The sequence below is a fragment of the Oncorhynchus tshawytscha genome, linkage group LG27 (genome assembly GCF_018296145.1).
Source record: "Oncorhynchus tshawytscha isolate Ot180627B linkage group LG27, Otsh_v2.0, whole genome shotgun sequence".
Lineage (NCBI taxonomy): Eukaryota > Metazoa > Chordata > Actinopteri > Salmoniformes > Salmonidae > Oncorhynchus > Oncorhynchus tshawytscha.
This window is the reverse complement of record NC_056455.1, coordinates 1,741,435-1,768,506: the sequence shown is the minus strand read 5'-3', so window position 1 is coordinate 1,768,506 and position 27,072 is coordinate 1,741,435. Positions and strand designations below refer to the sequence as shown.

At 46.7% G+C, this 27,072-nt stretch overlaps 1 protein-coding gene across 1 annotated transcript; it reads left to right on the top strand.

The window, feature by feature from the left end:
- Positions 1-1,535: 1,535 nt before the first annotated feature.
- LOC112261326 (WD repeat-containing protein 49-like) lies at positions 1,536-23,414 on the top strand. The gene is made up of 15 exons (XM_042307595.1): positions 1,536-1,577; positions 1,733-1,870; positions 4,415-4,603; positions 5,444-5,635; positions 6,810-7,097; positions 7,262-7,426; positions 7,623-7,772; positions 10,340-10,524; positions 10,634-10,773; positions 14,886-15,031; positions 15,165-15,382; positions 16,509-16,663; positions 17,538-17,629; positions 20,829-20,975; positions 22,731-23,414. Exons 2-15 carry the CDS (start codon positions 1,865-1,867, stop codon positions 22,872-22,874), a joined length of 2,217 nt encoding a protein of 738 aa, XP_042163529.1. The 5' UTR covers positions 1,536-1,577; positions 1,733-1,864; the 3' UTR covers positions 22,875-23,414.
- Positions 23,415-27,072: the final 3,658 nt, after the last annotated feature.

The following is a 27,072-nucleotide window of genomic DNA, read 5'->3' as shown; positions in this document are numbered from 1 at the left end:
CTGTTGTTCTCTCATCTCTGAACAGGGTTCTGACTTTATGTCCCTGTTGTTCTCTCATCTCTAAACAGGGTTCTGACTTTATGTCCCTGTTGTTCTCTCATCTCTGAACAGGGTTCTGACTTTATGTCCCTGTTGTTCTTTCATCTCTAAACAGGGTTCTGACTTTATGTCCCTGTTGTTCTCTCATCTCTAAACAGGGTTCTGACTTTATGTCCCTGTTGTTCTCTCATCTCTAAACAGGGTTCTGACTTTACGTCCCTGTTGTTCTCTCATCTCTGAACAGGGTTCTGACTTTATGTCCCTGTTGTTCTCTCATCTCTAAACAGGGTTCTGACTTTATGTCCCTGTTGTTCTCTCATCTCTGAACAGGGTTCTGACTTTATGTCCCTGTTGTTCTCTCATCTCTAAACAGGGTTCTGACTTTATGTCCCTGTGGTTCTCTCATCTCTGAACAGGGTTCTGACTTTATGTCCCTGTTGTTCTTTCATCTCTAAACAGGGTTCTGACTTTATGTCCCTGTTGTTCTCTCATCTCTGAACAGGGTTCTGACTTTATGTCCCTGTTGTTCTTTCATCTCTAAACAGGGTTCTGACTTTATGTCCCTGTTGTTCTCTCATCTCTGAACAGGGTTCTGACTTTATGTCCCTGTTGTTCTCTCATCTCTGAACAGGGTTCTGACTTAATGTCCCTGTTGTTCTCTCATCTCTAAACAGGGTTCTGACTTTATGTCCCTGTTGTTCTCTCATCTCTAAACAGGGTTCTGACTTTATGTCCCTGTTGTTCTCTCATCTCTGAACAGGGTTCTGACTTTATGTCCCTGTTGTTCTCTCATCTCTAAACAGGGTTCTGACTTTATGTCCCTGTTGTTCTCCCATCTCTGAACAGGGTTCTGACTTTATGACCCTGTTGTTCTCTCATCTCTGAACAGGGTTCTGACTTTATGTCCCTGTTGTTCTCTCATCTCTAAACAGGGTTCTGACTTTATGTCCCTGTTGTTCTCTCATCTCTAAACAGGGTTCTGACTTTATGTCCCTGTTGTTCTCTCATCTCTGAACAGGGTTCTGACTTTATGTCCCTGTTGTTCTCTCATCTCTGAACAGGGTTCTGACGTTATGTCCCTGTTGTTCTCTCATCTCTAAACAGGGTTCTGACTTTATGTCCCTGTTGTTCTCTCATCTCTAAACAGGGTTCTGACTTTATGTCCCTGTTGTTCTCTCATCTCTGAACAGGGTTCTGACTTTATGTCCCTGTTGTTCTCTCATCTCTAAACAGGGTTCTGACTTTATGTCCCTGTTGTTCTCTCATCTCTAAACAGGGTTCTGACTTTATGTCCCTGTTGTTCTCTCATCTCTAAACAGGGTTCTGACTTTATGTCCCTGTTGTTCTCTCATCTCTAAACAGGGTTCTGACTTTATGTCCCTGTTGTTCTCTCATCTCTAAACAGGGTTCTGACTTTATGTCCCTGTTGTTCTTTCATCTCTAAACAGGGTTCTGACTTTATGTCCCTGTTGTTCTCTCATCTCTGAACAGGGTTCCCCAATGTTCCAACTTCTCTCTGCTACTGGCATGAAATAAAGGTACGGCTTCAGTACTCTGTCATAAACTAACGTACATTTGACCCATTCTAAACATTCAATTACTTGTCTTTTCATGAACCATGATAGATGTTTTCATAGTTCTGGTAGTTATATTCACATTGTCTTCCCCTGAGATCTGTTGTAATCCCTCCCAGTCTCCAGGGGGGCGCTCTTTGCTGCTCTGGGGAGATGAAAAGGGAGGGATCCATCTGTTGTGGTTCCTCCAACTCCAAAATGGACTGTTTGAGAGCCCCTTCACTGAGGACAATGTCCCTCAGAGGATTTACATGCAGGTAGGCCTCATTCACTCTTCATTCACTCTGTGTTGGACTGAAACAAAAAACTGGCACACAGTTATAATGCCAATAGCCTAGAGGTTAGAGAGACAGACCAGCAGCCTGAAGTTTGGGTGTTCAAGCCCCAGACTGGGTGGCTGAACTGGCAACCCACGTTCCATGTCCTGCCATTGTGTCCTTGATCAAGTCTCTTAATCTAATATCAAATCAAATTGTATTTGTCATATGTGCCGAATACAACAGGTGTAAAACTTACATTGAAATGCTTACTTACAAGCCCTTAACCAACAATGCCGTTTTAAGAAAAATAGGTGTTACGTTTAAAATAACAAATAATTAAAGAGCAGCAGTAAAATAACAGTAGTGAGGCTATATACAGAGGTTACCAGTACAGAGTCAATGTGCGGAGGCACAGGTTAGACAAGGTAATGGAGTTAATATGTACATGTAGGTAGAGTTAGAGTGACTGCATAGATAATAAACAGAGAGTAGCAGCAGCGTAAAAGAGGGGGGGCAATGCAAATAGTCTGGGTAGCCATTTGATAAACTGTTCTGGTGCGGGTGTTCAAGAAGCCTTTTGGACCTAGACTTGGCGCTCCGATACCGCTTCCCGTGCGACAGCAGACAGAACCGTCTATGAATAGGGTGGCTGGAGTCTTTGACAATTTGTAGGCCATTGGTTTGACACCGCCTGGTATAGAGGTCCTGGATGGCAGGAAGCTTGGCCCCAGTGATGTACTGGGCCATACGCACTACCCTCTGTTGTGCCTTGCGGTCGTTGGCCGAGCAGTTTCCATAACAGACATGGATGCAACCATTCAGGATACTTTCAATGGTGCAGCTGTAGAACTTTTTGAGGATCTGAGGACCCATGCCAAATCTTTTCAGACTCCTGAGGTGCAATAGGCTTTGTCGTGCCCTCTTCACAAATGTCTTGGTGTGTTTGGACCATGATAGTTTGTTGGTGAATGTTGTTGTCCTGGCACCACACGGCCAGATCTCTGACCTCCTCTCTGGCTGTCTCATCGTTGTCGGTGATCAGGCCTACCACTGTTGTGTCGTTGGCAAACTTAATGATGGTGTTGGAGTCGTGCCTGGCCATGCAGTCATGAGTGAACAGGGAGTACAGGTGGGGACTGAGCACGGACCCCTGAGGGACCCCTGTGTTGAGGATCAGCGCGGCAGATGCGTTGTTACCTACCCTCACCACCTGGGGCAGCCCGTCAGGAAGTCCAGGATCCAGCTGCAGAGGGAAGTGTTTAGTCCCAGGGTCCTTAGTTTAGTGATGAGCTTTGAGGGCACTATGGTGTTGAACACTGAGCTGTAGTCAGTGAATAGCATTCTAACATACTGTAGGTGTTCCTTTTGTCTAGGTGGAAAAGGGCAGTGTGGAGTGTAATAGAGATTGCATCATCTGTGGATCTGTTTGGGCGGTATGCAAATTGGAGTGGGTCTAGGGTTTCTGGGATAATCGTGTTGATGTGAGCCATGACCAGCCTTTCAAAGCACGTCATGGCTACAAACGTGAGAGCTACGAGTCTGTAGTCATTTAAGCAGGTTACCTTAGTGTTCTTGGGCACAGGGACTATAGTGGTATGCTTGAAACATGTTTGGTATCCCAGACTCAGTCAGGGACATGTTGAAAATGTCAGTGAAGACACTTGCTAGTTGGTCACCGCATGCTCGGAGTACACGTCCTGGTAATCCGTCTGGCCCTGCTGCCTTGTGAATGTTGAGAAGATTAAAGGTCTTACTCACATCAGCTACGGAGAGCGTGATCACGCAGTCATCCAGAACAGCTGATGCTCTCATGCATGCTTCAGTGATGCTTTCTTCGAAGCGAGCATAGAAGTAATTTAGCTTGGTCAGTAGGCTCGTGTCACTGGGCAGCTCACGACTGTGCTTCCCTTTGCTGTCTGTAATAGTTTGCAAGCCCTACCACATCCGACGAGCATCGGAGCCAGTGTAGTACGATTCAATCTTAGCCCTGTATTGATGCTTTGCCTGTTTGATGGTTCGTCGAAGTGCATTTCTTATAAGCTTCCGGGTTAGAGTCCCGCTCCTTGAAAGCGGCAGCTCTACCCTTTAGCCCAGTGAGGATGTTGCCTGTAATCCATGTATTCGGGTTGGGGTATGTACGTACAGTCACTGTGGGGACGACGTCATCAATGCACTTATTGATGAGACCAGTTACTGATGTTGGCACTGTGGTTAGCATGTGTTCCTTGGGACCAAAAGTTAATGTGTGTTCTTCAGATTTCTGCTGGACCAGGGTTGGTTAACTGGTATTTTATTTCACTAGGCAAGTCAGTTAAGAACAAATTCTTATTTACAATGACGGCCTATCCTGGCCAAACCCGGATGATGCTGGGTCAAATGTACGCTGCCCTATTGGACTCCCAATCATGATGTGATGCAGCCTGGATTTGAACCAGATACTGGTTACTCAGTACAATACTGCATCTTGTACTGAGATGCAGTGCCTTAGACCGCTGAGCCACTCAGGACCCCCAATTATGGTGAGAACATGTCTCCTAACAGGATATTGGTGACCACAGCCGCCTAGTCTCCTACCAACATATCCCCACAGTCCACCAGGAACCAATCAACAGGATCATTTTCGAGCCCCACACTGACCTCATCATGACATCATCAGGAAGCGACGCCTCCTCGGTAGTCATCATGCATGTGTCACTCAGGAGAAAACCCTATGTTTGGAGAATCAATAAGGTAATAATATAACACAGTATCTACCCTATTATGAGTCTTTCATGTGTTGTTACTATGGAGAACACAATGAAGCCACCATTTATATGCGATTCTACAAAAAGGGTAGCTGTTATTTAAGCAATAAGGCCCTCAGAGGGTGTGGTATACAGTATGGCCAATATACCACGACTAAGGACTGTTCTTCAGTACGATGCAAAGCGGAGCACCTGGATACAGCCCTTAGCCGTGGTAAATTGGCCATATACCACAAACCCCTTGAATTATTTTGAGTCATAACTGTGTTTTATCTTGCTTACTGTTGCCAAGTCCCACCCTATAACCAATATAAACACACACACACACACACACACAAAGGATATAATTGCTGGAGAACAAAAACATGTAATGTGACTGGCCCTGCTGAGGAAGTGATTAAAGTGGGTGGGGTGTTTGAATTGGTTGTTATGGCTTCTGAGCAGTGCTCCTATAAAACTGTCTAGCTTTGGTCAGTTGACCAATTAAGCTGTCCTCAACAGTTCCCCATTATAAACTAATAGGAAAGGCAGTATTTTTAGAATATTTAGTCACGCTACCTTTTATTTTAGTGACCCACAAATCCTAACTTCCCTTTCTCTATGTCTGTCTGTCTGTCTGTCTGTCTGTCTGTCTGTCTGTCTGTCTGTCTGTCTGTCTGTCTGTCTGTCTGTCTGTCTGTCTGTCTGTCTGTCTGTCTGTCTGTCTGTCTGTCTGTCTGTCTTCCTCTGTTCTCTCTCTCCTCCCTCTCTTCCCCAACCTCTTTCCCCTCTCTCTCTCTCTCTCTCTCTCTCTCTCTCTCTTCTCTCCTTTCTCCCTCCTCCGCAGGGTGTGACGTGCTTTGATTTCAGCAGGTCTCTCAACCTATTGGTGACGGGTGGTCTGGACCCTGCGGTCAAACTGTGGAACTGCTTCATGACCGCTCGGCCAGTCGCGGTCCTACACGGTCACGGCACCACAGTACTGGATGTGGTCATCTACCAACCACTGGGACAGGTCCTCAGCTATTCCAAAGATGCTGTAAGTCAATATCCACCAGATAGCTTGGAGACACAACACTGGCCGTAGCTTCACGGGTAAGCTGTAAGCCCTCACCTACGACAGGTAGAGGGAGGCAAACCTATCCCTAGACTGAAGTACCAGTACTACACCACAAGGTATTCTGTCCTGGCTGTGGTCCAGCCCACCAGTACTACACCACAAGGTATTCTGTCCTGGCTGTGGTCCAGCCCACCAGTACTACACCACAAGGTATTCTGTCCTGGCTGTGGTCCAGCCCACCAGTACTACACCACAAGGTATTCTGTCCTGGCTGTGGTCCAGCCCACCAGTACTACACCACAAGGTATTCTGTCCTGGCTGTGGTCCAGCCCACCAGTACTACACCACAAGGTAATCTGTCCTGGCTGTGGTCCAGCCCACCAGTACTACACCACAAGGTAATCTGTCCTGGCTGTGGTCCAGCCCACCAGTACTACACCACAAGGTATTCTGTCCTGGCTGTGGTCCAGCCCACCAGTACTACACCACAAGGTAATCTGTCCTGGCTGTGGTCCAGCCCACCAGTACTACACCACAAGGTAATCTGTCCTGGCTGTGGTCCAGCCCACCAGTACTACACCACAAGGTATTCTGTCCTGGCTGTGGTCCAGCCCACCAGTACTACACCACAAGGTAATCTGTCCTGGCTGTGGTCCAGCCCACCAGTACTACACCACAAGGTATTCTGTCCTGGCTGTGGTCCAGCCCACCAGTACTACACCACAAGGTAATCTGTCCTGGCTGTGGTCCAGCCCACCAGTACTACACCACAAGGTATTCTGTCCTGGCTGTGGTCCAGCCCACCAGTACTACACCACAAGGTAATCTGTCCTGGCTGTGGTCCAGCCCACCAGTACTACACCACAAGGTATTCTGTCCTGGCTGTGGTCCAGCCCACCAGTACTCCACCACAAGGTAATCTGTCCTGGCTGTGGTCCAGCCCACCAGTACTACACCACAAGGTAATCTGTCCTGGCTGTGGTCCAGGTGGTTTTTGTTTTCCACTTTTTAATTTCTTTCAGAAAGGGTTTGTTTACCCACCTGGTTGTCTCTGTGCAGGAGCTTTCAGAAGGAGTTTGTTTACCAACCTTGTTGTCTCTGTGCAGGAGCTTTCAGAAGGAGTTTGTTTACCAACCTTGTTGTCTCTGAGCAGGAGCTGAGGGTGTGGGACATCTCCTCCAATCACTGTCTGAGGACCGTCCACCTGCAGTTCCCCTGTCTGCAGCCAGGGCGCGCCCCAGAGCATGGCAACTTCCCTTTGCTGTTGGTGGCCCCGCCCTTCCTGTCGCAGACTCTGCCCCATATCCTGGTGTCCTGTCGAGACTACCTGGCCAGGCTGAGGCTGGAGAAAGGGGGGAGGGGGGAGGAGCAGGGAGGAGGGGGAAGACAATGCCATGGTGCCCCCCTCTCCTGTGCTCTCTACAACCCCACACTGAAACAGGTAGGTATGGAATCTTGTACACTGTCACAGCCATAAGGGTGTGCATACTGTATGTGTGTGTTAACGTAAATATGTCTGTAAATGTTTACATCTCTGTGTGTGTGTGTGTGTGTGTGTGTGTGTGTGTGTGTGTGTGTGTCGTGGGTGTTTATATGTGTGTGTAGGTCATCGCCGGATGTGATGACTCGTCTGTATCAGTGTGGGACTTAGAAACAGGGAGGCTGCGTCTGAAGATCACCAGTGCTCATGGAGAGGAGGAGATTACCTGCATGGCGCTAGACTCCTCCCACAGACGACTCATCACAGGCGCACGCAACGGAACCATCAAGGTACTAGTGCAGCCTATGCAGTGGAGCCTGTGCTTTCATCTATCCAATCATGTTACTGATGTCTGATAACTGAAGAAAAGGGGAAAAGCAGGAGACTTCTCCAAGTCTCCTCCTTCTTCACTACGGTTCAGTTAGAACAGCTTTAGATGGACACAGATGTGGTTTACTATGATGTGCTGTTTCTGTCTGTTAAAAGGTGTGGAACCTACTGAATGGCCTCAACCTACACAAGCTAGAGCCTGTCACCCTCTCAGATGTCACAGGGGTCATCTGTCTCCATGACAACCAGTTGCTGGCCGTGGGGTGGAGCCAGCAGGTCACTCAGTATGACATCAAAGGGGCTAAGGTGAGAAAACACCTAGCCAAACACACACTTTCCTTTTCAATAAAAAGTTATTGTGTGCCAGCCATGCAGCTGTACATAGTCTATCGGTAAATAGCCCACCCATTTTTACCTACCTCATCCCCATACTGTTTTTTATATATTTACTTTTCTGCTCTTTTGCACACCAATATCTCTACCTGTACATGACCATCTGATCATTTATCACTCCAGTGTTAATCTGCAAAATTGTAATCATTCGCCTACCTCCTCATGCCTTTTGCACACAATGTATATAGACTCTGTTTTTTTTCTACTGTGTTATTGACTTGTTAATTGTTTACTCCATGTGTAACTCTGTGTTGTCTGTTCACACTGCTATGCTTTATCTTGGCCAGGTCGCAGTTGCAAATGAGAACTTGTTCTCAACTAGCCTACCTGGTTAAATAAAGGTGAAATAAAAAATAAATAAAAATAAACATGTACATTGCACTCTCAGGTGAAGAGTCCACCACACCTCAACCCCAATGTTATCTGTCACTATCGTGTCTGCTCCATGTGTTTACACTCATAGCTAACCAGCCTTCCTTACAAGAGAACTTTCAGGAATGATATCTATTTACAGTTGAAGTTGGAAGTTTGCATACACTTAGGTCATTAAAACTCGTTTTTCAACCACTCCACAAATGTCTTGTTAATAAACTATTGTTTTGGCAAGTCGGTTAGGACATCTACCTTGTGCATGACACAAGTAATTTTACCAACAATTGTGTACAGACATATTATTTCACTTATAATCCACTGTATCACAATTCCAGTGGGTCAGAAGTTTACATGCACTAAGTTGACTGTGCCTTTAAACAGCTTGGAAAATTCCAGAAAATGATGTCATGGCTTTAGAAGCTTCTGATAGGCTAGTTGACATCATTTGAGTCAATTGGAGGTGTACCTGTGGATGTATTTCAAGGCCTACCTTCAAACTCAGTGCCTCTTTGCTTGACATCATGGGGAAATCAAAAGAAATCAGCCAAGACCTCAGAAAAAAAATTGTAGACCTCCGCAAGTCTGGTTCATCCTTGTGAGCAATTTCCAAAAGCCTGAAGGTACCACGTTCATCTGTACAAACAATAGTACGTAAGTGTAAACACCATGGGACCACTCAGCCATCATACCGCTCAGGAAGGAGACGTGTTCAGTGTCCTAGAGATGAACGTACTTTGGTGCAAAATGTACAAATCAATCCCAAAACAACAGCAGAGGACCTTGTGAAGATGCTGGAGGAAACGGGTACAAAATGATCTATATCCACAGTAAAACGAGTCCTATATCGCCATAACCTGAAAGGCCGCTCAGCAAGGAAGAAGCCACTGCTCCAAAACCGCCAGACTACGGTTTGCAACTGCACATGGGGACAAAGATCGTACTTTTTGGAGAAATGTCCTCTGGTCTGATGAAACAAAACTGTTTGGCCATAATGACCATCATTATGTTTGCAGGAAAAGGGGGAGGCTTGCAAGCCGAAGAACACCATCCCAACCGTGAAGCATGGGGGTGGCAGCATCATGTTGTGGGGGTGCTTTGCTGCAAGAGGGACTGGTGCACTTCACAAAATAGATGGCATCATGAGGTAGGAAAATTATGTGAATATATTAAAGCAACATCTCAAGACATCAGTCAGGAAGTTAAAGCTTGGTCACAAATGGGTCTTCTAATTGGACAATGACTCAAAGCATACTTCCAAAGTTGTGGCAAAATGGCTTAAGGACAACAAAGTCAAGGTATTGGAGTGGCCATCACAAAGCCCTGACCTCAAACCTATAGGAAGTATGTGGGCAGAACTGAAAAAGCATGTGTGAGCAAGGAGGCCTACAAACCTGACTTGGTTACACCAGCTCTGCCAGGAGGAATGGGCCAAAATTCACCCAACTTATTGTGGGAAGCTTGTGGAAGGCTACCTGAAATGTTTGACCCAAGTTAAACAATTTAAAGGCAATGCTACCCAATACTAATTGCGTGTATGTAAACTTCTGTCCCACTGGGAATGTGATGAAATGAATTAAAGCTGAAATTAATCATTCTCTCTACTATTATCCTGACATTTCACATTCTTAAAATAAAGTGGTGATCCAACCTGACCTATGACAGGGAATTTTTATACTAGGATTAAATGTCAGGAATTGTGGAAAACTGAGTTTAAATGTATCTGGCTAAGGTGTATGTAAACTTCAACTATATATACAGATCTGCTCTGAGGTTTCTTATTGTTAGACGTCAGCAGAAACCGGTGGGGTTTTTAAAGAACACTTATAAAACAACTTGGCTAAGAGGGGGTGTATGTAAATGACGTCATTGTGTGATGCAGAGTATGACCTCTGGGACTTATTATACGTACAGTATCAGTCACTAGAATTTGGAACTATAATTTTGCACGTGGTGCTCAGATGGGTAGATATAAAGCCATAGATATACAGTGGAAAACTTGGTTTGTTTTCACATTTGAATGAACACAATGTTGACACCAAGATGCAAATGAGAATATTATTCTGGTGATTATCTGGTTCCAATATGGCGCCCTGTTTGTGGTGGTGAAGGATGTGTTTGTGAGGGCAGACATGTCGTGGAAGTCAGGTCAGCAACACAGAGCTGACATCCTGGTGGTTGACCACTGCCCTGCCCTGGGGGTCATTGCAACGGGCAGCCATGATGGAGAGGTCATCGTCTGGACTTTGGACACACAGAGACCCCTGGTTCGCCTGCGGAGGGCCACTCACTCACTGTGAGTCAATGCTTTATCAATGCTTCATGCAACATCAATGCTTTATTGCAAATTGAAATAAAGTATTCAACATATGTTTACTGAGTGTGTATGTGATGCATGTGTGTAGGACAACACCGCCTGTGGACGCGTTGCTGTTCCTGCAGCGGAGGGGTGGGGACAAACACTGGAGGAACACACCTATCCTCCTCTCCTCACAGGCTGGAGGGATCTACTGGTGGAGCATCACTGGACACACACACACCCATGGTAACCAGGGCACACACACTCACGGTAACCAGGGCACACACACTCACGGTAACCAGGACACGCACGCACACTCACGGTAACCAGGACACGCACGCACACTCACGGTAACCAGGACACGCACGCACACTCACGGTAACCAGGACACGCACGCACACTCACGGTAACCAGGACACGCACGCACACTCACGGTAACCAGGACACGCACGCATTCTCACGGTAACCAGGACACGCACGCATACTCACGGTAACCAGGACACGCACGCATACTCACGGTAACCAGGACACGCACGCACACTCACGGTAACCAGGACACGCACGCATACTCACGGTAACCAGGACACGCACGCATACTCACGGTAACCAGGACACGCACGCATACTCACGGTAACCAGGACACGCACGCATACTCACGGTAACCAGGACACGCACGCATGGTAACCAGGACACACACTCCCGGTAACCAGGACACACACACACACTCACGGTAACCAGGACACGCACACACACTCACGGTAACCAGGACACGGACGCACACTCACCGTAACCAGGACACGCACGCATGGTAACCAGGACACACACTCACGGTAACCAGGGTACACACACACACACACACTCACAGTAACCAGGACACACACACACGGTAACCAGGACACACACACACACACTCATGGTAACCAGGACACACACACACGGTGTAGCTAAGGAAGGAGAGAGAATGAAAGTGGGAGAGGGAGCCTTTATGATGACAGATTGAACTTTCATTGAACTACATTATACATATCAATAAACCTATTTATGTACCCTCTGTCCTCTCTGACCTAGTGTAGGTATATGTACAGTACATCTCTCTCTGTCTGGAGTATACAGTATTATCATCTCTCTCTGTCTGGAGTATACAGTATTATCATCTCTCTCTGTCTGGAGTATACAGTATTATCATCTCTCTCTGTCTGGAGTATACAGTATTATCATCTCTCTCTGTCTGGAGTATACAGTATTATCATCTCTCTCTGTCTGGAGTATACAGTATTATCATCTCTCTCTGTCTGGAGTATACAGTATTATCATCTCTCTGTCTGGAGTATACAGTATTATCATGTGTCTGGAGTATACAGTATTATCATCTCTCTCTGTCTGGAGTATACAGTATTACAATCTCTCTGTCTGGAGTATACAGTATTATCATCTCTCTCTGTCTGGAGTATACAGTATTATCATCTCTCTCTGTCTGGAGTATACAGTATTATCATCTCTCTCTGTCTGGAGTATACAGTATTATCATCTCTCTCTGTCTGGAGTATACAGTATTATCATCTCTCTCTGTCTGGAGTATACAGTATTACAATCTCTCTGTCTGGAGTATACAGTATTATCATCTCTCTCTGTCTGGAGTATACAGTATTATCATCTCTCTCTGTCTGGAGTATACAGTATTATCATCTCTCTCTGTCTGGAGTATACTGTATTATCATCTCTCTCTGTCTGGAGTATACAGTATTACAATCTCTCTGTCTGGAGTATACAGTATTATCATCTCTCTCTGTCTGGAGTATACAGTATTATCATCTCTCTCTGTCTGGAGTATACAGTATTATCATGTGTCTGGAGTATACAGTATTATCATCTCTCTGTCTGAAGTATACAGTATTACAATCTCTCTGTCTGAAGTATACAGTATTATCATCTCTCTGTCTGGAGTATACAGTATTATCATCTCTCTGTCTGGAGTATACAGTATTACAATCTCTCTGTCTGAAGTATACAGTATTATCATCTCTCTCTGTCTGGAGTATACAGTATTACAATCTCTCTGTCTGGAGTATACAGTATTATCATGTGTCTGGAGTATACAGTATTATCATGTGTCTGGAGTATACAGTATTATCATCTCTCTCTGTCTGGAGTATACAGTATTATCATCTCTCTGTCTGAAGTATACAGTATTATCATCTCTCTGTCTGGAGTATACAGTATTATCATCTCTCTGTCTGGAGTATATAGTATTATCATGTCTGTCTGGAGGATACAGTATTATCATGTCTGTCTGGAGTATACAGTATTATCATGTGTCTGGAGTATACAGTATTATCATGTGTCTGGAGTATACAGTATTATCATCTCTCTCTGTCTGGAGTATACAGTATTATCATCTCTCTCTGTCTGGAGTATACAGTATTATCATCTCTCTCTGTCTGGAGTATACAGTATTATCATCTCTCTGTCTGGAGTATACAGTATTATCATGTGTCTGGAGTATACAGTATTATCATCTCTCTCTGTCTGGAGTATACAGTATTATCATCTCTCTGTCTGGAGTATACAGTATTATCATCTCTCTCTGTCTGGAGTATACAGTATTATCATCTCTCTGTCTGGAGTATACAGTATTATCATGTGTCTGGAGTATACAGTATTATCATCTCTCTCTGTCTGGAGTATACAGTATTATCATCTCTCTCTGTCTGGAGTATACAGTATTATCATCTCTCTGTCTGGAGTATACAGTATTATCATGTGTCTGGAGTATACAGTATTATCATCTCTCTCTGTCTGGAGTATACAGTATTATCATCTCTCTCTGTCTGGAGTATACAGTATTATCATCTCTCTGTCTGGAGTATATAGTATTATCATGTCTGTCTGGAGGATACAGTATTATCATGTCTGTCTGGAGTATACAGTATTATCATGTCTGTCTGGAGTATACAGTATTGTCATCTCTCTCTGTCTGGAGTATACAGTATTATCATCTCTCTGTCTGGAGTATACAGTATTATCATCTCTCTCTGTCTGGAGTATACAGTATTATCATCTCTCTCTGTCTGGAGTATACAGTATTATCATCTCTCTCTGTCTGGAGTATACAGTATTATCATCTCTCTGTCTGGAGTATACAGTATTATCATCTCTCTCTGTCTGGAGTATACAGTATTATCATCTCTCTCTGTCTGGAGTATACAGTATTATCATCTCTCTCTGTCTGGAGTATACAGTATTATCATGTGTCTGGAGTATACAGTATTATCATCTCTCTCTGTCTGGAGTATACAGTATTACAATCTCTCTGTCTGGAGTATACAGTATTATCATCTCTCTCTGTCTGGAGTATACAGTATTATCATCTCTCTCTGTCTGGAGTATACAGTATTATCATCTCTCTGTCTGGAGTATACAGTATTATCATCTCTCTCTGTCTGGAGTATACAGTATTATCATCTCTCTCTGTCTGGAGTATACAGTATTATCATCTCTCTCTGTCTGGAGTATACAGTATTATCATCTCTCTCTGTCTGGAGTATACAGTATTATCATCTCTCTCTGTCTGAAGTATACAGTATAAATCATCTCTCTCTGTCTGAAGTATACAGTATTATCATCTCTCTCTGTCTGGATTATACAGTATTATCATCTCTCTCTGTCTGGATTATACAGTATTATCATCTCTCTTTGTCTGAAGTATACAGTATTATCATCTCTCTCTGTCTGAAGTATACAGTATTATCATGTGTCTGGAGTATACAGTATTATCATCTCTCTCTGTCTGGATTATACAGTATTATCATCTCTCTTTGTCTGGATTATACAGTATTATCATCTCTCTCTGTCTGGATTATACAGTATTATCATCTCTCTTTGTCTGAAGTATACAGTATTATCATCTCTCTCTGTCTGAAGTATACAGTATTATCATCTCTCTGTCTGGAGTATACAGTATTATCATGTGTCTGGGTATACAGTATTATCATGTGTCTGGAGTATACAGTATTATCATCTCTCTCTGTCTGGAGTATACAGTATTATCATCTCTCTCTGTCTGGAGTATACAGTATAAATCATCTCTCTCTGTCTGAAGTATACAGTATTATCATCTCTCTGTCTGGAGTATACAGTATTATCATCTCTCTGTCTGGAGTATACAGTATTATCATCTCTCTCTGTCTGGAGTATACAGTATTATCATCTCTCTCTGTCTGGATTATACAGTATTATCATCTCTCTCTGTCTGAAGTATACAGTATTATCATCTCTCTCTGTCTGAAGTATACAGTATTATCATCTCTCTGTCTGGAGTATACAGTATTGTCATCTCTCTCTCTCGCTCTCCCTCTCAGGTCAGTTCTATGCCCCTGTTGGAGAGAATGAGTGTGTGTTGGGGCTGACTTCAGACCAGGAGAACAACATCCTGGTCACTGGAGACACAGCAGGGTGTGTTCAGGTCTGGGACATCTCTCAGTACGCGCTATGCATCACACAGGAGGTCAGGGTTGGTGTGTGTGTACATGTATGTGAATGTGTGAGAGTTTTTGAGTATTGTAAATGCAAATGTAGGATACGCCTCTGTTTTATGTGTTTTACACTGTACTCTATCTTCACATGTTTCACCTCCCCAGCCCTCCTCAAGCCACCCTCCTCTCCTGCAGTCCTGGAGGGCCCATGAGGGGGCGATAGTGAGTGTAGAAGTGCTGGTGTACACAGAGAGACTCTTCTTCCTCTCTGGCTCTGTGGATGGGACCAGTAGAGTGTGGACAGGGGAGGGAGGGCATGTAGGTTTCTTTGGACAGGAACCACAGTGGAGCCTCGCTGACCCAGCCCCTCACCACACCTCCAGGTACTGAAGTGGTCTATTCTGTCAGTAATCCAGAAGTGGATCAACATCACTAAGTTCTAAACATCTACTGTTTTATGGGTCTCCATTTTTCCTAACTAGTTTTTGTTGTCCTCTTGTAACTTCTGGGCCTACCGAGGCTTTCTCAATCTACTCCTTTGTAGTCTTTTATATATATAACTCTAAAATGGCTCCCATTATAGATCTAAAAGTACCACAGAATTAAGCAGTCTGGCCTGGTGTGTCGATGTGGGCTGGCGAATATTTCTGTAAGAACTGGGTGTATTTCTAGACTCAGGGAAAAACACACAAAATGAGAGATTTGCATCATATGAATGATGTTAAAATGTTGAAGAGGATTTGTGGGAGGCATAGAAGAGGCTCTAGGCTGAACTGTAAAGTGTGTGTGTGTGTGTGTGTGTTGTGTGTGTGTGTGTGTGTGTGTGTGTGTGTGTGTGTGTGTGTGTGTGTGTGTGTGTGTGTGTGTGTGTGTGTGTGTGTGTGTGTGTGTGTGTGTGTGTGAATTCTGATGGGAAGCCATGAGAAAGAAATCCTGATGAATTGGCTAACTTTTTCGACAACCATATTGATTGACTCCTGTTGAAAGTTTACTGTAAACATAGCTAAATTAAACCAGATTAAGTTTGGTTCGGTATGGACGCTTTTCAGTAGTGTGTGAGTGAGTGACTGGATAGAGAGTCACCCATAGCAACCCTTTGCTGTTGTGGGGATGTGGTGAACAGAACGTCATCAATCTTCCCAAGCGAAAGAGGCACACACACTAATCAATATGTTATCTGAGGGCAGGCCTGGTGTGACAGTGTGTGTGGTATGGTTTTAGTGGTCATGAGGCCACTGTGGTACAACCCTAGTAAACACTGTAGCATACAAAAACATGTAATTAGATGTTTACTGGACAATTAAGCTCCCTGAAACATAGGTTCTCAAAAAACAGATCATTAGTCAAATGTTTTCTACAAAGTCTCTCTTGAAAGTGATTTATATCAATGATAAGTCAAGGTTAGATGTACGTTTTATCAAACTCTGTTTTCTGAACAGAGACTAGGTAAACAACCTGGCTGTTTTCTATACAGAGACCAGGTAAACAACCTGGCTGTTTTTTGTACAGAGACCAGGTAAACAACCTGGCTGAGGAGGAGAAGGAAGAAAGGGAGAAGAAGATTGAGAGTGAAAGTGACCCATCACAGAGCAGCGAGGTCACAGGTCAAACATCTGACCTTTTCAGCGGGGGTCCGGGTTCACCGGAGGAATGGATTTATGAAGGTAACTATTAGCAACAAACAGGTGTTCATACACACAGTCCCCAACGCATGGACAGAAACACACACACACACACACACACACACACAGTGGCCCTACAACAGCAGTCTGAAACAGTGGCCCTACGACAGGAGTCTGACACACAGTGGCCCTACGACAGGAGTCTGACACACAGTGGCCCTACGACAGGAGTCTGACACACAGTGGCCCTATGACAGGAGTCTGACGCACAGTGGCCCTACGACAGGAGTCTAACACACAGTGGCCCTACGACAGGAGTCTGACACACAGTGGCCCTACGACAGGAGTCTGACACGCAGTGGCCCTACGACAGGAGTCTAACACACAGTGGCCCTACGACAGGAGTCTGACGCACAGTGGCCCTACGACAGGAGTCTGACGCACAGTGGCCCTACGACAGGAGTCTGACGCACAGTGGCCCTACGACAGGAGTCTGACGCACAGTGGCCCTACGACAGGAGTCTTACGCACAGTGGCCCTACGACAGGAGTCTGACGCACAGTGGCAGTATTGAAGAAGGAGAAAGGTCACTGTAAAGCCAGAGAGGTCATAGCCAGACCCAATAAAACCTGATACTATAATTCAATTTAACTGCGTTATAAAGCATGGACTCTGGACATTCTTGACATTCTAGAACAGTAGAATTGGAGCAGTAGTTTAGTATGTTTGGCAAACGTTCCAGTCAGAACCCAGAGGCTAGAATTGAGGTGTGTGTATGTGTGTGTGTGTGTGTACACGTTCTTCTCCCAGTCTGCCTATGTCTCTGTCAAAATAATTGATTAGCTGTGCTCCTCTTTCAAGCCACACACACACACACACATGATTATACCCACATTAAACAGTTTCCTCCCTGCAGGGCCTGTAGAGGAAGCCCCAACACCAAAGAACCAGACAGGGCCTGTCGGCACAGAGGAGAGCCCTGCTCCATGTCACACTCAACACGTCAGGGTAAGACTGACTCCAACTCACGCTCCAACACATCAGGGTAAGACTGACTCCAACTCACGCTCCAACTCGCGCTCCAACTCACGCTCCAACAAGCGCTCCAACACGCGCTCCAACTCGCGCTCCAACTCGCGCTCCAACTCGCGCTCCAACTCGCGCTCCAACTAGCGCTCCAACTCGCGCTCCAACTCGCGCTCCAACTCACGCTCCAACTCACGCTCCAACTCACGCTCCAACACTTCAGGGTAAGACTGACTCCAACTCACGCTCCAACTCACGCTCCAACTCACGCTCCAACACATCAAGGTAAGACTGACTCAACTCACGCTCCAACACACGCTCCAACACATCAGGGTAAGACTGACTCAACTCACGCTCCAACTCACGCTCCAACACACGCTCCAACACACGCTCCAACACGCGCTCCAACACGCGCTCCAACACGCGCTCCAACACGCGCTCCAACACGCGCTCCAACTCGCGCTCCAACACACGCTCCAACACACGCTCCAACACGCGCTCCAACACGCGCTCCAATACGCGCTCCAACACGCGCTCCAACACGCGCTCCAACACGCGCTCCAACTCGCGCTCCAACTCGCGCTCCAACTCACGCTCCAACTCACGCTCCAACACATCAGGGTAAGACTGACTCCAACTCACGCTCCAACACACGCTCCAACACATCAGGGTAAGACTGACTCCAACTCACGCTCCAACACACGCTCCAACACATCAGGGTAAGACTGACTCAACTCACGCTCCAACACACGCTCCAACACATCAGGGTAAGACTGACTCCAACTCACGCTCCAACACACGCTCCAACACATCAGGGTAAGACTGACTCCAACTCACGCTCCAACTCACGCTCCAACACACGCTCCAACACACGCTCCAACACATCAGGGTAAGACTGACTCCAACTCACGCTCCAACACACGCTCCAACACATCAGGGTAAGACTGACTCCAACTCACGCTCCAACACACGCTCCAACACATCAGGGTAAGACTGACTCCAACTCACGCTCCAACACATGCTCCAACACATCAGGGTAAGACTGACCCCAACTCACGCTCCAACACACGCTCCAACACATCAGGGTAAGACTGACTCCAACTCACGCTCCAACACATGCTCCAACACACGCTCCAACACATGCTCCAACACGCTCCAACACATCAAAGACTGCCCCAACTCACGCTCCAACACACGCTCCAACACATCAGGGTAAGACCGCTCCAACTCACGCTCCAACACATGCTCCAAACACACGCTCCAACACATGCTCCAACACATCAACAGACGCTCCAACACACGCTCCAACTCACGCTCCAAACACCCGCTCCAACACGCTCCAGCACTCACGCTCCAACTCACGCTCCAACACACGCTCCAAGCACATGCTCCAAGCACGCTCCAACACACGCTCCAACACACGCTCCAACACACGCTCCAACTCACGCTCCAAACACCCGCTCCAACACGCTCCAAGGACACGCTCCAACTCACGCTCCAAACACCCGCTCCAACACGCTCCAACTCACGCTCCAAACACCCGCTCCAAGCACACACTCCAACACATCAAGGTAAGACTGCTCCAACACCCGCTGCAAGCACCCGCTCCAAGCACCCGCTCCAAGCACCCGCTCCAGCACCCGCTCCAAGCACCCGCTCCAAGCACCCGCTCCAAGCACCCGCTGCAAGCACCCGCTCCAAGGACCCGCTCAATCACACGCTCCAAGCACACGCTCCAAGCACCCGCTCCAGCACCCGCTCCAAGCACCCGCTGCAAGGACCCGCTCAAGCACCCGCTGCAAGGACCCGCTCAAGCACCCGCTCAAGCACCCGCTCAAGGACCCGCTCCAAGGACACGCTCCAAGCACCCGCTGCAAGCACCCGCTCCAAGCACCCGCTGCAAGGACCCGCTGCAAGGACCCGCTCCAAGGACCCGCTCAAGCACCCGCTCCAAGCACCCGCTCAAGCACCCGCTCAAGCACACGCTCAAGCACCCGCTCAAGCACACGCTCAAGCACCCGCTGCAAGCACCCACTGCAAGGACCCGCTCCAAGCACCCGCTCCAAGGACCCGCTCCAAGCACCCGCTCCAAGCACCCGCTCCAAGCACCCGCTCCAAGCACACGCTCCAGCACAAACCCCAACACACAGCAACACGCACTCCAATACACAGCAACACACTGCAGAATTCTGCTTTCAAGTCATGTAAACTCAGAGCCTGTTCCGACTGCTCCGACATGATCACTGACTACCAGAGATCGTCAGACGTCTGACACTAGTCTCAAACAATAACAAACAATAACAGTGACTTGCTATGACAGTAATATGTGGTTGTCTCACCTACTGTAGCTATCTTAAGATGAATGGAATGGAACAACTGTAAGTCTCTCCCTCCCTCTCTCTCCCCCTCCCTCCCTCTCTCTCCCCCTCCCTCCCCTCTCTCTCTCCCTCTCTCTCCCCCTCCCTCTCCCTCTCTCTCACTCCCTCTCCCTCCCTCTCTCTCCCCTCCCCCCCCTCTCTCTCCCCCTCCCTCCCTCTCTCTCTCTCTCCCTCTCTCTCCCCCTCCCTCTCCCCCTCCCTCTCCCTCTCTCTCACTCCCTCTCCCTCTCTCTCTCCCTCTCTCCCCCTCCCTCCCTCTCTCTCACTCCCTCTCCCTCTCTCTCCCTCTCTCCCCCTCCCTCTCCCTCTCTCTCCTCCCTCCCTCTCTCTCTCCCCCTCCCTCTCCCTCTCTCTCACTCCCTCTCCCTCTCTCTCCCTCTCTCCCCCTCCTCCCTCTCTCTCCCCCTCCCTCCCTCTCTCTCTCCCTCTCTCTCCCCCTCCCTCTCCCTCTCTCTCACTCCCTCTCCCTCTCTCTCCCTCTCTCCCCCTCTCCCTCTCACTCCCCCTCCGTCCCTCTCTCTCTCTCTCACTCCCTCTCCCTCTCTCTCCCTCTCTCCCCCTCCCTCCCTCTCTCTCCCCCTCCCTCCCTCTCTCTCTCCCTCTCTCTCCCCCTCCCTCTCCCTCTCTCTCACTCCCTCTCCCTCTCTCTCCCTCTCTCCCCCTCTCTCCCTCTTTCTTCCTCTTTCTCCCTCTCACTCCCTCTTTCTCCCTCTCACTCCCTATCTCACAGACACACACAGACACTAGACCTGGTGGCACAATTGTTTCCCATTTACAACCAGATCCTAATCTCCCTCCCCCAGGTGTCTCAGTGTCACCAGCTGTATGGGGACATCCAGAGGAAGATGGCAGTTAGGAGAGAGAGGAGGCAGGTATTTGGTGACATCAACGTCAATAAGCTCTTCCCCATCGGGGGCTTGTGCACGCCCTTCCAGGCCCTGGCCGTGCAGGTGAGTGTAGGTCAAAGGTCATCAAACCTGGGTCCATCAGAGCGTGTACAGGCTTTTGTTGCAGCCCAACACTAACCCACCTAATTCAACTACTGTTGATGCATGCACTGCATTGCATTGTATTGTTACTGGGTTTACACACATTTGGCTGCTAATGAACTTGACTTTCAACTCTGAGTTTCTTACACCAGCATTATAATAGTAATTGCCAGTAAATAGAACTGAAAGACACCAGTGATCAATGCAGAAGACATTTTGCAGCGTAACTCCACATCCTTTAGGCAAAGACGGTGTGGCTGCAACATTCCATGGTCGGAAGGACTGGAGTAGTCCAAGAAAAAGCATGATGGATAGGGAAGAGTCATAAAAACAGAGCAGAAGGAATATTTGCTGTTCTATTTCAGAAGTTTTTGGGGAGAAATGTATTTGTCTGCACGGTTACATAGCAACAGACTCTGGATACAGTTTATTTTCTTCTCTTTCACAATCTCTCTTTATTCCCTTCCTCTATTTCCCACTCTCTTCCTCTATTTCCCACTCTCTTCCTCTATTTCCCACTCTCTTCCTCTATTTCCCTCTCTCTTCCTCTATTTCCCACTCTCTTCCTCTATTTCCCTCTCTCTTCCTCTATTTCCCTCTCTCTTCATCTATTTCCCACTCTCTTCCTCTATTTCCCTCTCTCTTCATCTATTTCCCTCTCTCTTCCTCTATTTCCCACTCTCTTCCTCTATTTCCCACTCTCTTCCTCTATTTTCCCCTGTCGTCCTCTCTTCCTCTCTTCCTCTATTTCCCTCTCTCTTCCTCTCTCTTCATCTATTTTTCCCACTCTCTTCCTCTATTTTCCCCTCTTCGTCCTCTCTTCCTCTCTTCCTCTATTTCCCATTTCCCCCTCTCTTCCTCTATTTCCCTCTCTCTTCCTCTATTTCCCTCTCTCTCTTCCTCTATATTCCCCTGTCTTCCTCTCTTCCTCTATTTTTTTCCTCTATTTCCCCCTCTCTTCCTCAATTTCCCCCTCTCTTCCTCTATTTCCCCCTCTCTTCCTCTATTTCCCCCTCTCTTCTCTATTTCCCCCTCTCTTCCTCTATTTCCCCCTCTCTTCCTCTATTTCCCCCTCTCTATTTCCCCTCTATCATATTTTCTCTTCCTCTATTTCTCTTCCTCTATTTCCCACTCTCTTCATCTATTTCCCACTCTCTTCCTCTATTTTCCCATGTCGTCCTCTCTTCCTCTATTTCCCACTCTCTTCCTCTATTTTCCCCTGTCGTCCTCTCTTCCTCTATTTCCCACTCTCTTCCTCTATATTCCCCTGTCGTCCTCTCTTCCTCTTTTTTCCTCTATTTCCCCCTCTCTTCCTCAATTTCCCCCTCTCTTCCCCCTCTATTTCCCCCTCTCTTCCACTAAAATTCCTCGCTCTGTCTGTCTTCCTGTGTTTGTTGTGAGTTTGTTGCCATGCTCTGCCTGATGTGAGGGATTTTAGCCTGCCGACTCAATGATGGTTGGTGAGGGAGAAAGGAAGGGATGGAAATAGAAAGGTAAAGAAAGAGAGGTTTAAAAAGAGTGTCAGGCCTTGAGGGAATATATGTTTTGTTGTTGGAACATCAGTCGTAAGCCTGCATGAGAAATGTATTCTCAACCTAAACTTTGAACCTCAAACTCTTCCTTTAACTCTTCCATTCCCCCTCCACCCCACATCACTATTCACCTACTTTACCTTCCTCTCCTCCGGTCTCCTTTGTCCCTCTCTCCCTCTCCCAGGACTGTCAGCAGGTGTTCCTGCCGGAGGATTTACCCATGAGCCCTTGGATGCAGCGTCAGACTCTGAGTTGTGTGAGTGAAGCGGGGCTTAGCTCCCTACAGCTGTCAATCAACAGCTCAGAGCAAGAACAGGAAGCCACCTGACCAGCCTCTCCCTTCTACTATTCTCCTCCTCCTTTCCTTCTCCTTCTCTTCCTCCTCCTCTTCCTCCTTCTCCTTCACCTCCTTCTCCTCTTCCTCTCCTCCTCCTCCACTTCCTTCTCCTCTCCTCTTCCTCTCCACCTCTCCTCCTCTTCTCCTATCAGATTATAGTGTAATAATATGTCATATGTAACATGCATGATATTATATACCTCACAATCGACTCATAATAATAATAAATAATAAAACCAAATAATTAGCCCATGAAATTAATTAGCAGCATGTCTCAATTTCCTCTGACAAAATAACACTGCTGAACTCAGCTCAGACAAACAGTAGACCGATGTAGCATCCACAGTTACAACCAATAGGAGGCACTAACAGACCAATTTCCAGAGACATTATAGGTGGTACTAGACCAATATATGGAGACATTATACACTACCAGCTAAAAGTTTTAGAACACCTACTCATTCAAGAGTTTCTCCTTATTTTACTATTTTCTACATTGCAGAATAATAGTGAAGACATCAAAACAATTAAATAACACACATATGGAATCATGGAGTAACAAATATATTTGAGATTCTTCAAATAGCCACCCTTGCAGTCTTGAAGGATTTCCCACATATGCTGAGCACTTGTTGGCTCCTTTTCCTTCACTCTTTGGTCCGACCCATCCCAAACCATCTCAATTTGGTTTGTGGTCGGGGGATTGTGGAGGCCAGGTCATCTGATGCAGCACCCCATCACTCTCCTTCATGGTCAAATAGCCCTTACACAGCCTGGAGGTGTGTTTGGTCATAGTCCTGTTGAAAAACAAATGATAGTCCCACTAAACCTAAACCAGTTGGGATGGTGTATCGATTTGGAGGTGGAGGGTCCGTCATGGTCTGGTGCGGTGTGTCACAGCATCATCGGACTGAGCTTGTTGTCATTGAAGGCAATATCAACGCTGTGCGTTACAGGGAAGACATCCTCCTCCCTCATGTCGTACCCTTCCTGCAGGCTCACCCTGACATGACCCTCCAGCATGACAATGTCACCAGCCATACTGCTCGTCCTGTGCGTGATTTCCTGCAAGACAGGAATGTCAGTGTTCTGCCATGGCCAGCGAAGAGCCCGGATCTCAATCCCATTGAGCACGTCTGGGATCTGTTGGATCGGAAGGTGAGGGCTAGGGCCATTCCCTCCAGAAATGTCCGGGAACTTGCAGGTGCCTTGGTGGAAGAGTGTGGTAACATCTCACAGCAAGAATTGGCAAATCTGGTGCAGTCCATGAGGCGGAGATGCACTACAGTACTTATTGCAGGCCAGACAAGCTCACAGAACGGGACCCCCGAGTGCTGAAGTATGTAGCACGTAAAAATGATCTGTCTTTGGTTGCAACACTGACTACCAAGTTCCAAACTGCTTCTGGAAGCAACAATAACTGTTCGTCAGGAGTTTCATGAAATGGGCAAATATTACCATGCGCCATGCCAAGCGTCGGCTGGAGTAGTGTAAAGCTTGCCGCCATTGGACTCTGGAGCAGTGGAAACGTGATCTCTGGAGTGATGAATCACGCTACACCATCTGGCAGTCCGATGACCAAAACTGGGTTTGGCAGATGCCAGGAGAATGCTACCTGCCCGAATACATAGTGGTGACTGTAAAGTTTGGAGGAGGAAGATGAATGGTCTGGGGCTATTTTTCATGGTTCAGGCTAGGCCCCTTAGTTCCAGTGAAGGGAAATATTAACGCCACAGCATACAATGACATTCTAAATGATTATGTGCTTCCAACTTTGTTGCAGTAGTTTGGGGAAGGCCCTTTCCCTGTTTCAAGATGACAATACCCCCATGCACAAAGCGAGGCCCATACAGAAATGGTTTGTCAAGATCGGTGTGGAAGAACTTGACTGGCCTGCACAGAGCCCTGACCTCAACCCCATCGCCACTTGGGATGCATTGGAACGCCAACTACGAGCCAGGCCCAATCGCCCAACATCAGTGCCCAACCTCACTAATACTCTTGTGCCTGAATGGAAGCAAGTCCTCGCAGTAATGTTCCAACATCTAGTGGAACGCCTTCCCAGGAGAGTGGAGCCTGTAACAACGACAAGGGGGGGACCAACTCCATATTAATGCCCATGAGTTTGGAAACACAAACAGTGACTGGAGTCAGATAAAGCCGCACGCTTCAAGGATTTTAATGGCTTTGAATGGATGGAAAGAAAGGCATGAATATCCTGCTGCCTCTCCTGAGGTTTTGATGCACTTTTGGCACATTTTTGTATTTTTATTTGTATAAAAACAAACAAGAACAATATTAAATGACTTTTTTAATATAATAACAAATTGTTTTGGGCTTTTCATAACAGCTTTTTTTATTAGATTACCACAGGGTTAGTACTGCCTATCCTGACTTCACATCACTGCCTACCCTGATGGCATGTAACTGGGTGCTATGCTATGACATGGCTTGCGTCCTGCCAGCGTAATGATTAAACTACTGGCTGGAACTCCTCTAGAGCATCAAAGGATTTTCTTCTCTCTCGTCCTTTATCTATTCATCTATTCATTTTATCACCTCTCCCCCCTCGTTCTCTCTCGCTCTCTCTCTCTCCTCCTCCTCATCCTCCAATCTTTCCCAACTATCTATCCAACCTGTTTGGCATTATCATCTCCAACAACATGTTCTGGTTCTCATGACATCATTGCAAAGACTCAATAACAGGAACCATGTGATGTCGTGTCAACACAAAACACACCAGGCTTCACTGTGTGTGAATGAAAGGGTAGAGAGACACATTTATGACTGATTGAATGAATACATGGACACATCATCAGTAATGTAACCTGGGTCATAGGGTGTTTTGGGTCTTTCAACATCAGACACCCTCACCCAGGCGATCCAGTCGAGGTTGATCAGACCCGGACTTGTGTCCAGGTGGCATGTCGCTGCTCCCCATGGATCTCCTCTCTTGATCCAGAACCATCTTGAGGCTTTTTCAGCTGCCTCGATTGGTGTTGCTGATGGCTCTCCTCCTCTTCGTTCCATTGATGCCAAGTGTGTTGTAGGCTCTGTAGAGGGATTGCCCAGCAAAACCCCTGCATCCTACCTCGATAGGCATCACCTAGCCTTCCAAACCTGCTTCTGTCAGTCGATGACCAGTCCCTCGTACTTGGCCCTCTTCCTCTCGTATGCCTCCTCAAGACGATCTTCCCAAGAGACTGTCAACTCCAGAATAATGATGGTCTCCGTGGACTCTGAGACCAGGGCTATGTCTGATCTCAGGATTGTCTTGACAATGTGATGCAGGAACTTGAGCTGGTTCCCAGACCAGCTCTTCCCCGGGTCGCTGCTCCCACCAGGACACTAAACCTTTATCAGCACAATTCATTTTTGTACAATATTATCTATCCTATCCTTTTCACTGCAGATTTGAATTATAGAAATAAAACCGTACAACCGGGGGTTGTTTGGTTGTGGTCTTTTCTAATTCAATTCCCCCCAATGTATTTCCTGTATGTGTCTTCCTTGTGTGTTTCCCCAAAACCAGGGTTAGGCTATTTTAAGCTTGGTTATGGCTTTCTGGGGAGATAGGGAAAACGTTGTTAGTAGGAACAGAGCAGTGTTTGGGATAAAACAGTCACAGACAGGGTTAGCTCACAGCTAGTAAACAACTCATGGTTCATAACACAGACATTAGATGATAATCTGAAGGAAGTATGGATTGAACTCGTATTGTATATATTTTTTAATGATTTCTCTCTATCACTGTTAGCCTACCAATGTTTATTTCGGGGGGGACATTTAGAATGGGCCAACTTTGTCTTTGCTAAATAAACACTGTGACAACGGCATTTTAACGAACCACATACTGTCACGCCCTGACCTTCGAGAGACTTTTTATTTCTCTATTTGGTTGGGTCAGGGTGTGATTAGGGTGGGCGTTCTAGTTTTTCGTTTTCTTTGTTGGCCTGGTATGGTTCCCAATGAGAGGCAGCCGTCTATCGTTGTCTCTGATTGGGGATCATATTTAGGCAGCCTTTTCCCACCTGTTTGTGGGATCTTGTTTGTGTATAGTTGCCTTGAGCACCGCAATACTGCACGTTTGTTATATTCTTTGTTGTTTTTGTTGTAAGTTTCACTATTAAATATCATGTGGAACTCTACGCACGCTGCGCCTTGGTCCTCTCATTTCAACAAGCGTGAC

Excerpts from the sequence above, each read along its gene's own strand:
- LOC112261326 (XM_042307595.1), top strand. Across the intron at positions 4,604-5,443 it reads ATGTTTGGAGAATCAATAAG|GGTGTGACGTGCTTTGATTT; the intron begins GTAATAATATAA and ends CCTCCTCCGCAG. Across the intron at positions 7,773-10,339 it reads ATGACATCAAAGGGGCTAAG|GATGTGTTTGTGAGGGCAGA; the intron begins GTGAGAAAACAC and ends GTGGTGGTGAAG.